This window comes from Idiotropiscis lumnitzeri, chromosome 13 (genome assembly GCF_059441095.1).
Source record: "Idiotropiscis lumnitzeri isolate Australia: NSW breed Sydney's pygmy pipehorse chromosome 13, RoL_Ilum_1.0, whole genome shotgun sequence".
Taxonomy (NCBI): Eukaryota; Metazoa; Chordata; class Actinopteri; order Syngnathiformes; family Syngnathidae; genus Idiotropiscis; species Idiotropiscis lumnitzeri.
In genome coordinates this window covers 6,552,467-6,568,349 of record NC_142403.1, presented here as the reverse complement: position 1 = coordinate 6,568,349, position 15,883 = coordinate 6,552,467, and the positions used below count along the sequence as shown (strand labels likewise).

The window sequence follows — 15,883 nt, the reverse complement described above, 5'->3', positions numbered from 1 at the left end:
GCTGGATGAGAAGTTAGTACGTCCGTACCACTGTTTTTGAAGTTTGTATCCTCTGTGGAGTTTGAATGTTCTCCCTTGTGTGACCAGCTTGCTCCCACATTAAAAAAAAAAAAAATCCATGTTTGCTTCAGTGAACACTCTAAAATGTCCATACGTGTGAATGTGAGTGACATTTTTTCTCAAACATTATGTGACCCAGGGACCCAAATAAGCAGCATAGAAATTAGATGGATGGTAGTTTAAAATAATGATTTATGAGTAAAATGCACCTGTTAAACTTGACAATGTCTCTTATTCGCACAAAGAATGGCAATTGCGACCTATCTAACTTAAAATATCGAAATAAAAAATAAATAAATAAAAAATCAGAGCTTGAGTCTATTAATCAGCGCCCCTACCTACTTATCTTTTAATATAGGCTATCCACTAATTTGGATTTATTACAGGACAATTGAATTAATTTGGACTCCTCAGCCAAATTTACAATTTCAGCCTACATGTAAAGAACATACATTTAACTAGCAGCATAGTCAGTGGTATCCAGTAATTATTTATTTATTCTAATCTATCTGTGCAGTCAGGTACCAAATGATCACCGGTCTGGTGATTGGGAACCTCCGCTATAGGCAACTCATATAATTGTATTGAGTTTCACATCGTGTCAGACGATAAAGGGGGAAAAAAATGCAACAATGTCAAATGGGGTCATTTGTTAACAGTGTGATTCACGGGGGTTTCCTCCTGTACACAAGTCAGACAATGATATATTCATTTGAATGTGGTTTAGTGAAGGAGGGGCGATAGCGTCAACTGTGAGCTGGGAGCCTTGAACTGGAATTTGGCAGACCCTAGCAGTCGATGTCATGCCCCACATTGATGTGTTTGCAGGTGCAGTGGACAAGGGTGCCCCAAGTGGACTTGTCCACCCGTCCCCCAGAGAGCCCTGTTGCTTGCCCCACAATATGTTGCTGGGCGAACATGGGCGAGGGTATAAAACATTCTCAAATGGCTGTGTGGGGAACGTGGAGACGAGCTCAGCATCGGACAATATTTGCTGCTGAGATTCTGAAAGAAAAAAAGCATTTTCACTGTGAACCCGTGGCAATGAGCGGGACGGTGTAATGCTACAACTAATCATCCAAACACATTTGGATGATCGTGTTTGCATGACATGGGTAGTTTTAATTTTTGTGTATATTCCAACACACATCAAACAGCAACATTAAAATGGTATTACAGAATCAAGTGTAGCCATCATAAACTATGTATTTTATAGTGATTGTGTTACCTGGGAGAGATGAGGTCTGTTGGAGGGGTTCTGACGAATGAATGCAAGTTTTCATCATCCCAGTGCCCTTAAGAAACGGAAAGGGTGTATGTTTTAATTCTTGTGCGTTTTTGATTGATGTATTAATATTCACTACTAAACATAAAACTACTACAACTAAAAGTTTTACATTTGAACCAAAGAATGAAGAACACATAACTACCGCTACAACAATTTGACCGCTCACCCAATGCTTTACAATGCTATCCAATAAAAAGCATGTAGCTAATATTTTCCCTTTACAAACATAATAATGCTCAGTTTTAATCAATACTGGATCGATATGAACATTTCTGGGGATCCTTCGCTGGCACTTCATCTTCATCTGCTTGGTAAACGAACAGTAACTCTTAGAAGACTGTATATTCTCAATTGAACCATTTAAAGGAGAATAATTCTTTGCAATAAACTGTTCTGTGCGCCTTCACTAGTCTAATTGCGTCATTCTGATTAATATTGCTTTTGCGGAATATGAATTAAGCAGCAAAATCCATCCATTTTAGCCATCTCCGGGGGCGGCCATTTTGTCACTTCTGTTAACTGAAAATGACATCAAAGTTGCTCAGGGCTCAGGTAATGTACAATCTCGGCTCACCTGTTCACTGAAGCTGAGCCATGATTGGTCGTTATCTGAGCCCTGAGCAACTGCGTTGTATTTTTAAGTCGACTCAAGAGACAAAATTCAAGGTTAGTTAGTTTGTTCAATTATTGTTCAAATTCCTGTAAAAAAGGGTTTTGGTTGCGCACATACATATTTGCATTTGATTATTAATTGCAGACACCCCACGAATCTGCTGGCAACCCAAAACTCCGGCATTTGAAGATTGGATCACATCGGTGGTATTAGGCTGAGATCATGCAGTCTACCACTTGCCTCCTGACAACTCTCATTATGATACAGAATAGATTTAACCCACTGCAAAATACGATTATAAAAACAAACATACATGTTGGTAAATTTAGCCTTCTAACAGTATCGAACTTTTGCAAAGGCTGACCTTTAAATACTCTTACTGAATATCAAAATATTGTGCAAGTGAACATAATGTGACTGCTCAGTGTATATACTGCTTTAGTGAATAAAACGGTTAAAAAAATAAAATAAAATCGCTTCTCGAAAGAAAAGAATTTGTTGGTTCACACCTTCCCCTAGTAGTGATAAAATGTACTACACTTTTTAGTCCCTCGTAAATACAAACCAGTAGTTTTGAAGTTGATCACTGGCATGTTTAGAATCCAATACTTTGAGTTAAATTTGATCTGCGCTGCTTTGAGATGATAAAAAAAGACAGAAAAGTTCTTTTTCTGACCCGGGCCGATGTCTCTGCGGAGCTCTGTGGAATGTCTTGCTCCAGCTTCTCAAACATCTCTTTAATGGTGTCCAGGACAGGCTTTGCCTGAAAAACACATTTTCCCTTAATCCTTGAGTCCAAAAAATGTACATTACTGACAACAAGTGTCTAAAATATAAATGTGACAAATGTCTTGCATCTCACGAAAATAACAACAAAATGAAATTAAATTACATTTTTTTGTTTTATTTTGAAATTATTAATTAAATAATTAAACAATGAATTCATTTTTTATGTTTTATACTATTTTTTTTTATTATTATCTTTTTATTATTATTAATGTCACATATTCCCTTCAAAATTAAAACTGAAGGGAACATGTGAAAAAAAATATCTGACTTCTTCTGGGGGTCTTTTTGTCTTTTTGGGTTGGAACCACAAGTGAGACTCAATTAAAAAAAAATCCAGTGCATTGAGGCTTTGTCAATAATTAGCCTGGCTCATGCTACACAAGAAACAATTGGTCCAAAAAAAAAAGAAAAACTCTGGTGTCCATGCACTCTATATGACATTATTTAAATTGAGTTAATGCAGTAGGCTTGAAGTGTGTTGGTGGTGAGGTGTCACCTTTTTCTCAATGATGTGTTTCTCTAAGCTTTCTTCTGGGGAAAAAAAAAGAAAAAAACCCTCAGGGCATTTTGTGCGTCAGTGTGACGGGAATTAAGCTACTGAGAAAAGTATGGTGTCATTTGGAGTGAAGGATGCAACTAAATGGCTGATTTCTTTAAGTATTTAATTCATCAAAATGATATGTTTAATAAATTCATTCCATTGATTTGTTTGTTACTCTTATCAAACTGTATTACAAATTTCATAAGAATCTGTCCAGAATAGTACGTTTGATACTTGCAGTCAATGCCAATTCTATCCGTTATTCTAACAACACAGCAAGGAAACAATATGGCTGAGAAGTCATTGTTCACTATTCCATCCACAGTCATATCCAGAAACGTGTTCAGCATATTCATTATACAAGCAGGAACAAACCTAGTAAGGTAAGAAAAACTGTTTAGAATTGTGAAGAATGCTTGTTGTGGCACTGTGCTTTTTAGAACAACAGCAAATAAAATGAGATTACCTCGTAAATGAAGCTCAACAAAATGTTGTTTTTTACGTCGACTAGATTCTGCTTAAATTATGAGTGTGTTGAGCAATGTTCTGGATATGTGTGCATTTTATTTTAAGACACCCTGACAGTTGGATGGTATAACAAACAATGGCTTCTCAGTGACAGAGGGGGTTGCACGCGTGGCCCAGACGAAATGCCAGTCGATTTTTATTGTGCGAGTCCAGCCCTAATTTGTAGGATGATTTTCACTGTGTTTCAGTCATCAATATGGCAGACTTCCACCCAAAACTCAAACAGCAGTACTGTAAATGCTTTGTGTGTGGTTTTGTGGGTTACCAAATGGGCCATCTTGATGTAGAAGAGCCTGTAGGTGTCTTCTTGTTGGTAGATGTAGGCCAACGCTCTTGCATCCTGCTTGTCTTTTACAAAGGAATTGATCCGACCTTTCTCGTGCTCATGTCGAAGAACCTGTAAAGCAAATGTAGTACAATTTCAGTATGGGGCATTATATGTCATATCTAAAATCGACTATTTTCGCGTAACTTGAATATTTTTTTTTGTAAATTTTTGCCCTGTTGGTGGTTGGCAAACAGTTCATGATTTACCCTATCTCTAATGAAGCCCTAAATAAAGTCGTTCTGAGAATGAATGAATGAATGAATGGATGGCTCTTTTTTTGTGAGAAAGCCATTTTTGGTCATACTTTTCAACCTCAAATTAAATATGAGAAAATGTTTTGCCTCCTTTTTCATTTCAGTGAATCCTCTTGATCTCTTCCCAAAGGAATCGTTGGAATTGCCCAGCCAAGCAAGCAAGAAAGAAGCCTTTGTGTGGTAATGCAAGCAGGTGTCCACTGGACAAATTCAGTGGTTGTGCGGCAAGTAAACAGAAATATTTGTCATGTGACTCACCCCAGTTTCTTGGTCAACAATCAGCAAAGCTCTGGATGAGACTTTCAGCCAAATGCTCTGCTTGTGCTTGCCCTGTTTCCGTGCCGTTCTCTCCTTTTGCTGCAATTCAATAATATCCACATTTTTTTATTTTTACACCAGATGTCCTTCATGATGAAACCCATAATGACCCTGATTGGGATTTGGACCCAAATCCATGTGTCTGGTCAAAATCCAATTATCAAACCCAAACTGGGTCAACATAATTTACCCAACCTTGGGTGAAAGTTACCCAATCTGTTTAAAATCCACAGATACCCATCAAGTGGCTTTTAGGAAAGTACCCCAGAATTTTTTTGATGTGTAAAAAATGTGTTTGAGGTGGAATTCCAATGAGGTTGTTATTTCTAATACCTTTAGTTTGCTCATTGAGTCTATGCACATCTTGTCACCACTGCCGTTGGGTACCGATTCCACGCCAATCAGCTTGGCCTTGAAGCGTATACCATCCCCATGGCGACCTGAGATAGCATCAAACAAATTAAACAAATTATGATTTTTTTTTTTGTCTCAGTGCTCCAATCCATCCATTTTCTACACTGCTTGTCCTGTTCATGGTCATGAGAAGATGGGGCCTTTCCCAGTTGACTAGACTAAAGACAGACTACGCCACAGACAAGTCGCCAGTCAATCACAGTGCATATATAGAATCATCAGTCAACCAATCACATTCGCACTGTCATTGCATGAAAATTAAACGCACATTCACTGCATGGTCAGGTGAGGGAACCATTAGGACGTCAGTACAACCGTGGTCGTCACATTTGCCTCACAGTCGACAGGTTCTGGTTTCAAATGTCAGCACGAGCCTTTCTGTGGGCATGTTCCTCCATGTCTTACTTTCACATTCCCAAAAGCATGCTTGCTAGATTAATTAAAGACTCAAAATCATCCATAGGTGTGGATGGGTGAACGGTTGTTTGTCTATAAGTGCACTGGGGTTGACAGGCGACCAGCCCAGAGGGTACCCTGGCTGAAATCAAACAGTAAAGCGATCTGGTTTCCGAACATCTTTCCTAATGTTTCAGGAGATTCTCCATGACCCACAAAGTAGCTTGGTACGCGATATAACATAATGCAAAATGTTTTTTGATAGAGGAATGCATCTACAGATGGAGAGCATAAAACGGTATGGTCCTCCTCTGTGAACCTGCAAGTAGGCTGTATGGAGAGACAAATGAAAACATTCTTTTTTCAAAGCGATCAACCTTGGTGGGGATTTACCCCTTTCATCTCATTATTTTCGGCTTTACAGTTTTCCTTTTTTGACTTTGCTTACGTTTGTCTTGTCGCTTTTTCTTTTACCTCTTCAATAAATGACTTACCGAAGCTCAGACACAGTCTCATATTCCAGGAAGCTTTTGAAATGCTCACTCTCAGGAAGACCTTTGCAGGATTACTTGGGCACAAAAACCAAATATCCTTTTAGAATCGTCACTGCTCATAAATACAAGTGGTTAGCTGGTGTGAAAACAAACACGTGTGATCATTAAAATCTCTCAAACATGACGAGAGAATCAACAGCAACGCAATATGCGCTAAGTGGTGTCAGTCCTTCCTTCACATGACTTAACTGCAGACAAGCAGTTCCAGTTGACCCCAGTGCAAATCTTCCTGATTCCAGTAAAGCTATTCTGTAGAACGTCAGCAGTGGAACAGCTGGAGCAGCTGAACACAAATACTGTCTCAAAGCTGACAAACACACCGAGAAAGACGTTCAATTAACTCACCGGCCACAACCTTACACACACGTGCACACTTCAATCTGGTCCAACGCATTCCAAGGGATGAATAAAACATCCCTTTGTAATAATTTTCAACAATAATGATCCAACTGTCAACGAGGTATGAATTAAAAATGCGGTTATTATGGAGAGTTATTTCTGATAGTTTGCATCCATGGTGGCTGATTGAGGTAATCAACGTATTAGTCGTGGTGCAGGATGTATGCGAAATCAAAAGATATTTTTCGTGAATTCCAGGCAGCTGGAACATTATGACAACGTTGACAACGACTTATCATCAACTTTGCTTGTGTTGCTGGTTAGAGTATGACGTTATTGTCAACGGCAGCCATCGTGTACCTCTTGCGTTGGATGACAGCCATGTCTCGACGTCGGTTTGTCCTAACACAGGACATCCCGCTGCAGACCGCGGCGTTTCCATCACCACAGGCTCTGCTGGGAAATCCTCAGCCAGTAGACGTCGGAGAAAAGTCAGATCTAACAAAAAGGTGTTCTTCCATCCATAGCAATACTAATTATAACCAAATAAATCCATCTTCTGAATTTCTAATTAGGGAGCCTGAAGAAAAACATGTGCGAAGTTAAAGCAAATTTATTTTTTTTTACCTGCTGTTAAATCGTGGGTACTTATGTTTCCTCAAGGCTAAAATGGCTCAGGGTCAAAGGTTGTCTGAGACTCATTGGTGATACATTAACATCCGCTGGGAAGTTCACATTCATGAGACCTCTTGAAGAGGAGTGGCAGATCATAGTCTGGTCATGGGTTTCTCTCAGGGACGAGCTGGGAAAATAACCAGAGCAGAGGCTCAAAAAAATGAAATAAATAAATAAAGAACACTTTTGTAGTGGAGGAAATGTATACTCAGTATGAATTTTTACATAGGATCCATATTTGGTACGAAAATTCCCCCAAAAATATTATGGCCACGCAGAAAAACAATCTGAATTTTATTTAGGTAATTCCTACAAGGACATAAGCACAAAACAAACAAAAAAAACTCAGGAAGGAAATTAAGTGTTTATGATTGTGTACAAAAACAAAACAGTTGACTATTTTATTACTTGTAAAACTTCAACTTAAATGGGTAGTCAACCTAAAATTATTTGCAATAAGATGTGCCTACACTAGTCTCATCATGGCGTTCTGATTATTATTCTGTTTGTGGAAGAAAAACCACGACGAGCACACTTCACAGCTAGCAAGTCGACATTGTGGTCTGCTGACGCCGTCTGCTCCGCCTGCGCGATTTCGCTTGGGTGGCCCCACCCGGAGGTGTAACACTAAACCCATTAAATACTCGTTTAAGGTTCATCAATTCGAGAAACCGTTCATTGAATGGATATTTTATTGTATGTTAAAATTTTTACAAAACCTCTAACACTTGTATTGTTTAATAACACAACATGAGAAGTGCTCATGACTGAACACTTGTGTGGCCACGTCTTATCCTCAATATATCAAGCCATGCACTTGTCTCAAACGATATAAATGCTCATGTTTAAGAGGCAGACGACCGTACTCGTGTTTGTGTTAGCCAAGAGCTTTTCCGGCACGTCTGATGAAACAAGCTATTTTGTCTTAAATTCCCAGACAGAGGAAGATGATCCCCAAATCTTCTCTAAATGAGTCGGATTATCCTTGAATTGAAATACCAAGTAGTTTATATTTGTGACACTTTGACAGGAAGGCCGACGGAAATTATGCAAAACAAACAGGAAAACAACCCGATCATCGGCATCGGTCTAAAGTAGTGAATAACAATAGGATAAATACTTTGCAAAAAACAAAAAAAAAAAAGTTCTAAAAGACAAATGTAAAAAAAAATCTACTTGTTTTCAGCATCAGAACTGGAACAGCACTTGTAAAGTGTTTGTTCAACTATTAAGGCCAGCATCTATCTTTCGCCCACATTGCGCAGCTTTTCCAGCCAGGGGGACAAAACTCTCAGAACAGTTCTACCAGGACCAAAGGGTCTGTATCCGGAGTACAATACCTTGTATTCTTGGAAAATGCGCTGGTTTATCAGACTCTAACACAATACTGTACATCCAACAAAATTCCCTGCAGCTCTCTGCAATTTTTCTTTGACATGGACACAGGGACGTCACACCACATGTGGGATTTTCTGCATGAGAGTGTTTCAGAGAGTGTGGTCACTTGAGAGTAATTTTGTGGTGCAGTATGTTCCATCTTGCAACACTTGTTAGAGCTAAAAGAACTCAGTTTACATTCTGGCATTTAGTTAAACTACAGGTCGGCCTGTTTTACTGCCACTTTCCCTCTTCTCCACCCTCCTCTCTTGCTTGGAGAAGGGGGCTTGTTGGCAATGACCCAATCTGAGACTGTTGCTGTATAGATTTTGCACCGACCGACCAGGCCAGTTCCTGATGAAGAACCGATGAAGGCGCTCTTTATCTAACATTGTACAGCTCCACATTAACCACATTATGGTTTTAGTTTGATAAACTGACACCAGTGCACTCAGTGTATAAATGGTGGTAAATTCATTTTTGTGCCAGCGTCTTTCGGGTTGGAGTTGCCTCGCCCTGAGTGAACAAATTATTTTGCAGTTGCATGCAAGGCCGAATGTAAAATCCAAAAGGAACTTGCGCTTTGGACAAAAATAAGGCCCGATGTGTTAAATGTTTCCCACTCAGTATCCATCCTGGAAAGTGGATCGCTCCATATGTGGTCCCTTTTCAAGGTTTCCAAAGTTTTCCTAACATTTTCTTGCCCAGTTTGGATCCGGGGATATTTCTAATCTTTGTCAACTGTGGACTTGCGAAGCCCTTTGAGACACTTTTTTTGTGATTAAGGGCTATAGCTACAAATAAACGTGGCTTGACCATGTCTTGGTGGAGAAACTCAGTGAGTGGGAGCTTATTATGTAAAATTGCCCCACTAATGCGTAACAAGTGCAGAACGGCTCACTCATAGAAACCTTATCAGAGAATTTCTTTTATCTCGCGTTTACAATTTCATAATGTTTGGATTAACTCGTACTCCAGAGACCCAACTGTTGTATCCTAGCAACTCAAAAGAAATGATAGTCTCATTTAAATAAATGAAGGATGACCTGAAAATGACCACACAAACAAGAACGCTAATGCCTACCAGATGCCACTTAGATAACATCTTGCAGTTTTCTCCCACGGCGGGTCCAACAGTTGAACTAACATTCAAATTTAAAGTGAATGATTAGATGGGGAAATTGTTACTTTCATTTCAGGTTAACTTTCCTCTTCACGCAAAGTGAGGTCCAGTGGCACCCACTCACCAGAGTTTACTTGTGAATGTGTTTTTATGATGCAACCATGGTTGGCTTGGTTTATCACTTATTTATAAACACATTTTGGATCCAACTCTTGGTGTGCTTAAGGTTATATAAGTCCAACTCTCTCCATTTTGGTTTGCCTTGGGACTCTCCCATCATCTTGACAGATGAACAGAGCAGAGTTGGTTGCCTTCACTACAAACCTCAAGTACCACCAAAAATGTCGAGCTGCATGACCCTACAACAACATCAAAAGCAACTTGTTTGGATCCGCTTTGGGAGAAAGGAAACTCATTTTTGTTGAACGTCTGTGACACAGCTGTTTGGCAGTTCTGGTGCCAGTGTTAAACATATAAAAATGCCAAATTCTGCAATAAAATCTACTGCATATTTGTCACATAGTGAATTCAGAAACATGAAAGTAGTTCACGTTTACATGCCTTGAGTTGTGTGAGGAATTTGCTTTCATGCTATTATTGTCACAATTCAATACATTGTCTCTGTGCAAGTGTTACCTGACTTTCCCAGCGCTTGCATTGTGACATGTTTTGCACAAATTCAGTGCAAGGGCTGCCATTGTCGGTGAATATACTTCATACTTTACTATATATCAAATTGAACAGCATGAAATTTTATGACCTGGTTGTGTTTAAAAAGCACAAATTAGGTACAAAGTACATAATAACATGTTCTGTCACAATACTCAGAAGCTGTTTGAAATTCGATGAAGTTGCTGTAACTTAAGGCGCACAAGTCTGTGCAAAAAAATCTAAACCAGGAACAAACATTAAGCAAAGGTGGGTTTCTGTAAGAAGTGTTATTTTGTGGAATAACTGCGAAACTGACATGAAAAGGTGCGAATCACTTGTGTTCAAAAACATGTTCAAAAGTAAACTAACTCAAATCAACTAGAAGTATCCATTCATTATCTGTACCGCTTGTCCTCACAAGGGTCGCAGGAAGATGCTGGAGCCTATCCCAGCTATCTTCGGGCAGTAGGCAAGGAACACCCTGAACTGGTTGCCAGCCACTTGCAAAAAAAAAAAAAAAAGAAATTAAAAACTACCTTTACAACAATGAAGAGAACAATAAAGCACAGTGAGACAGCTTGTTCGAGCCTTGATTCAATGTTTTCTCTGGGACATTCCAAGCAGCAGTGGAGTTTCCAGGCTTTGGCATCACTTAAGTACTGTGGTGTCCATAAGGAGGCTGCCAGCTCACTTGTGTCTGGAGCAAAGACGAGGTGAAGTTTACATCTCGGGTAAGTGTTCTTTGTGGTCTTTTAAGGCCGGCTGCAGACAGAGACCCTCAGCAATGCTTCTCACTCTAAACATTGTGCAATTGTGTGATGGTCAATGAGACACACCAGGTTCATTTTGCTGACGTGGCGCCTGCTCCTCATGCAACTATTTACAGTCATCTCAATTGTATTACTGTGCTACATTTAACCAACATATCTAACCCTCCACACTTGCCATGCAAAAGGCACTTTAATGTATGGTATTATTGGTGTCAATGACATTTACTCTTTGACATTTACTCCATGTCTTGATAGTTTAGTAGCAAAACATGTGTAACTATGTTTATGTTTATTGTTATTGGGTTCAGATTTTGAGTTTTGAAAGATAGTTACAGAAAAACAGAAGTACAGATGAGATTTTAAATATTAGATTAGCTCTTGGGAAGCTGAAAAAGGATCATTTTCTTTGCAATTAAAGTTGTATGTGTCATTATATTTGGTCCTGCTCATAGAGATTATACTGCACTTCACTTTGTTAGTGCCTGCAATGTACTCGTAAAAAAAATAAAATAATATGAATGATGTCTTGTGTCTTTTAAATATATATTGATCCATGCAATAGCACCATATGAACCATGGCACATCTCACAAAACCTCTGCTTTATATTTTAAAGTGGTTAACTTATTTTTACACTTCTATGACAATTAAATATGTTAAAAATAATATTCCGCTTGCAAAACTGGTCATAGGTCTTTAAGACCTGTCTAGTCCATTTTTTACATAAAATCTCAAAATAAAAATTAAAAAACATTTTTTTTCAACATTATTAAATGATGAAACAATGTGGCCATTAACATTACAGAAGGGTTATAAATAAATAAATAAATAAATAAATAAATAAATGCAAAATACTGCCATTTAAGAATGTTGTCCTTTATTGGCAAAGTTCGGATGACTGTTAAGAGGGTTACACTTTACATATACTGAAAATGCTATACTGTCAACTATACTATAAATAAAAGTGTTGCAGCAAATGTACCCCAGAACACATTATATTAACTTTCCAGTGTTTTATTTGGTAAATTAATCAAGTTAATTATATTTTCTAATTTATACTGTTCCAAATGTATAAGTTTTAACTTTTTAGAGATGACCATTGGCTGAGTCTTTGCAATTATTTTTGCTTTAAAAAGAACAATAAAAACTTTAAGAATGTGTCCCTTGGGCTCCAAGGCACTTGCAGTCTTTTCTACACAACTAATTAATCTCTGCATGTTTCCCCATTTAATGAGAGAACTCGGGGTAGGTCTCCTCAACCCAGTCCCACTCACCAAAAAATATGAAGCGTGGGCGGGTGACGTCATTACAGACGGATGCCAAAATGAACCGGAAAGGGGGAAAGATTTGCTTGTCCAATCAGAATGCTGACTGGGAGGTAACCTTGTAAAACCTGCATAATCCCAGTCGCGTAAAGACGCAGTGACATGTGCATGACTGGAGCCATTAAGAGAACACAGTCAATAAACTCGGCTCATTCTCCAGTTCAAGTTCTAAAATTCTGCTCTCAAAAGACATGCTGCTTTCTAACGCGAGCTTCTTTTTGCATTCGTTTACGAGGAGTCCCAACTTGACGCACGGTTCTGTCTCCACAAACGAGACTTTTCTGGTTCATGCCTGGAAAGAAAGAATGGCTTTACCGATATTTATGTTCGCCGGGGGCGCCATTGGGAATATAATAGCAATCGTCGTTCTCTCGATGTCCAGACAGGAGAGGAAAAGTTCTGCTTTCTACACCCTAGTGTGCGGTCTGGCAGTAACCGACCTGCTGGGCACATGTCTGGCCAGCCCACTGACCATCGCCAACTACTTGGACCACCAGGTACTCCGAGGCGGGCCCCTGTGCGACTTCCACTCCTTCTTGCTGCTCTTTTTCAGTTTGACTGGCCTGAGCATCATTTGCGCCATGGCTGCAGAGCGCTACCTGGCAATCTGCTGCCCCTACTTGTACCAGCGGTGGCGGGTGGACCGCCGCTTTGCGCAAACCTTCCTGACGTCCATGTACGGCACCAACGTCCTTTTCTGCTGCCTCCCGATGATGGGCGCGGTGAGGAGCAGGTTGCAACCCTCCCAAACGTGGTGCTTCATCGACCTGAGGACACCCGAGCCCGTGGCCGCGGTGTACTCGGTCCTGTACGGCGCGGTGAGCGTGCTGCTCATCCTGGGCACCGCTGCGCTCAACGTGGCCGTGTGCGGTGCGCTGCTGTTCATGCGTCGGAGGAGCGTGCGGAGGAGGGCGGAGAGGAGCAGGAGCAGCGTGCGGGACAGGTGGAAAGCGCTCTCCTCCGCAGCGGAGATCCAGATCATGACCGTGCTGGTGATGACATCGCTTGTTGTTGTGGCCTTTTCGGCTCCACTGGTGGTAAGTGGCAAGGAGTCAGTCTTAATACCAACTAAAGCTATATGAACTCTTTCAATCCCAGCCATTTTCACTACTACTAGGAGTAGTCGTATAGTAGTAGTAGTAGTAGTATTTAGTAGTGCGTGCCATGTTTGTGTGCGTATGTACATTACATCATCACTTCTACTTCTAAATTTAAATTATCTCCATCACCTTTTCTCTCTTTTGTGACTTTCTGCAGTAGATTTAACATGAGAAACACATTGTTCAATAACTAGCTGCTTGTAAGTTTAGATTTCCCAGGGTCTGCCATGTTTTAGGAACATACATTGTTGTTACACGTCACGAGCTTTTCCAAAAGAGATCCAATGCTGCTATCAGCTGGCCATCAATACTTATTTTTTTACTTTCCTGATTTAAAGCTCAACTGAGTTGGCAAAGACTTTTCTCTGCCCATTTTCATTAAAAAAAATAAATAAAAATACTAGTTGATGGTAATTGATGTTGACGGCGCTCCTCATTAGGATTCCCATTGACAGCATTTCAGGCGCTCAAAGAATTCAAAGAGTAACTTTGGTAATGTTACTTGAGGAAAAAGGCTTTTCAGATTCCATCTGACATTTGCTGTACTTATGTATCAAAAGTAAATGTCTTATGTTGAATGAACTTAAATATTGGAAGTACACTTTCTTTTTAAGTGAGCGGCTATGGGAATTTTGCTTGTAAGCCACTGAGAACGACAGTGGGCTAACTCCATTTTCATTGTGAAGGAGAGTGATTTGAAGTTTTAAGGCTGCTTGGAGTATGCAAGTTCTCCCTATGCGTATGTGGGTTTAATCCAGGTACTAATACCTTTACCACAGCTTTAAATATCTGCAATTAGTGTGTGTAACTACATACAAAAGTAATTCCTTACATTTTGGGATGAGAAGACATGTATTAAAGCATAGTGGGGGGGCTACTGTATTAGAGATTACCGTGAGATTGCAGCTACTATAAACTGTATATAATGTTTTTGGGGGTTTCTTCGTTCAGGTCCGTGTGTTCGCCAACCGTCTAATGCTGAAAGATGACTCTGAAGCCGACCTGGCCGCCATCCGGATCGCATCCGTTAACCCCATTCTAGACCCCTGGATCTACATCCTTCTCAGGAGGTCTCTGTTTCGCCGAATACTAAGTCTGTCCAGACGATGTCAAACTCGCAGCAAAAGGACCCTCTCCACACAGGGGCGTCTGTTTTATTCCAAACACACCAAGGACAACCACGCATTCAGCCAAATGATGCACACTAGTTTGAGGACTTCACTTCCTGAGGCCTCCGCTGTCTCAGTACCACACATACATGCAGTTCCTAAATTCAGAGACTGAAGGCTTGTGTTTATTATTTAGCCTGAAGGAGACACAGACACTTTTGCGACTTGGCACTTTTGAAAAGGGCCATTAGGCTCCATGGAAGTGATTCCATCCATTTTCTTTACCGCTCAGGGTCAGAGGGGAGCTGTTATTCCAACTGATTTAGTGAAAGGAGCGTGTTACACGCAGGATTGCTCTCACAACTGACTCACAGAGACAGACAACCATTCCCGCACATGCTATAAAGAGTCTTCATTGTACCCGGCATTCATGTTTTGGACTGTAAAAGGAAGCTGGAGTACACAGAAAACCCACACAAGCACAGGGAGAAAATGCAAACACCACACACACAACAACATGCCTACTGTACTTGTCTTGAATGTAAAGGGGATGTCAAGCCCAAAGGTTCTTAACAATAAAATGTTCGCTGCCAGGATGGCTGAGTGGTCTAAGGCGCCACGATCAGGACCCAGTCTCCCCAGGAGGCCTGGGTTCGAATCTTTGGCTGCCAGGATGGCCGAGTGGTCTAAGGCGCCGCGTTCAGGACCCAGTCTCCCCAGGAGGCCTGGGTTCGAATCTCGAATTTCCCCATTGTGGGACTAATAAAGGCAATATTATTATTATTATTATTATTATTATATTATTGCCAAGAATTTTGGGGGGTTGAATTCTCCTTAGAGGATGCAATGATATACTGTACATGCTTAGAGTGAAGTGTAAAAAGAAGGGAGGGTTAAATATTTATTTGTGCCATTCACTGTCACCAGCATTGTCTTGACTCCATTTTTTTGTATTTACTTCATATTGCGTCGCACCTCATCAAGAACCTGCATCTTATCACTCTGTCAACCATTTGTTGAGAACCAGTCAAGTTGAATGTCCAAGGACAAGATCTTGGTTCCTCCTTGAAGAGATGCTGATGTTTTAAGTCATGATTAGAGACATAAAGCATAAACATTCTGCATTTCCGACATCTGTTAGATCGGTACTCCGTGGGGGGGAAAATATAAACTTTGACGGCTGTTGTTTCACCTTCTAGGTAATTTAAACCACATTAAAATAAGACTAGATTCCAAAATTCCTGTGTCGCGCCAGTTTTGGATATGCTCTCCAGATCAGGAAGTGAAACAAAAAAGAGGGAGTCTGGTGCCTCAAGGCAAGCCATGGACATTC

At 40.2% G+C, this 15,883-nt stretch overlaps 2 protein-coding genes across 2 annotated transcripts; one reads left to right on the top strand and one right to left on the bottom strand.

The window, feature by feature from the left end:
• Nucleotides 1–283: 283 nt before the first annotated feature.
• LOC148324163 (low density lipoprotein receptor adapter protein 1-like) lies at nucleotides 284–7,061 on the bottom strand. The gene is made up of 7 exons (XM_088313948.1): nucleotides 6,783–7,061; nucleotides 5,053–5,159; nucleotides 4,660–4,758; nucleotides 4,085–4,216; nucleotides 2,638–2,724; nucleotides 1,289–1,355; nucleotides 284–1,065 (listed from the first exon to the last, which is right to left on the bottom strand). The coding sequence occupies exons 1-7, from the start codon at nucleotides 6,862–6,864 to the stop codon at nucleotides 713–715; spliced, it is 927 nt and encodes a 308-aa protein (XP_088170074.1). The 5' UTR covers nucleotides 6,865–7,061; the 3' UTR covers nucleotides 284–712.
• Nucleotides 7,062–12,461: 5,400 nt separating this feature from the next.
• Nucleotides 12,462–15,103, top strand: LOC148324162 (prostaglandin E2 receptor EP4 subtype-like). Its single transcript, XM_088313597.1, has 2 exons — nucleotides 12,462–13,378; nucleotides 14,393–15,103. Exons 1-2 carry the CDS (start codon nucleotides 12,533–12,535, stop codon nucleotides 14,723–14,725), a joined length of 1,179 nt encoding a protein of 392 aa, XP_088169723.1. The 5' UTR covers nucleotides 12,462–12,532; the 3' UTR covers nucleotides 14,726–15,103.
• The last annotated feature ends 780 nt before the right edge of the window (nucleotides 15,104–15,883 follow it).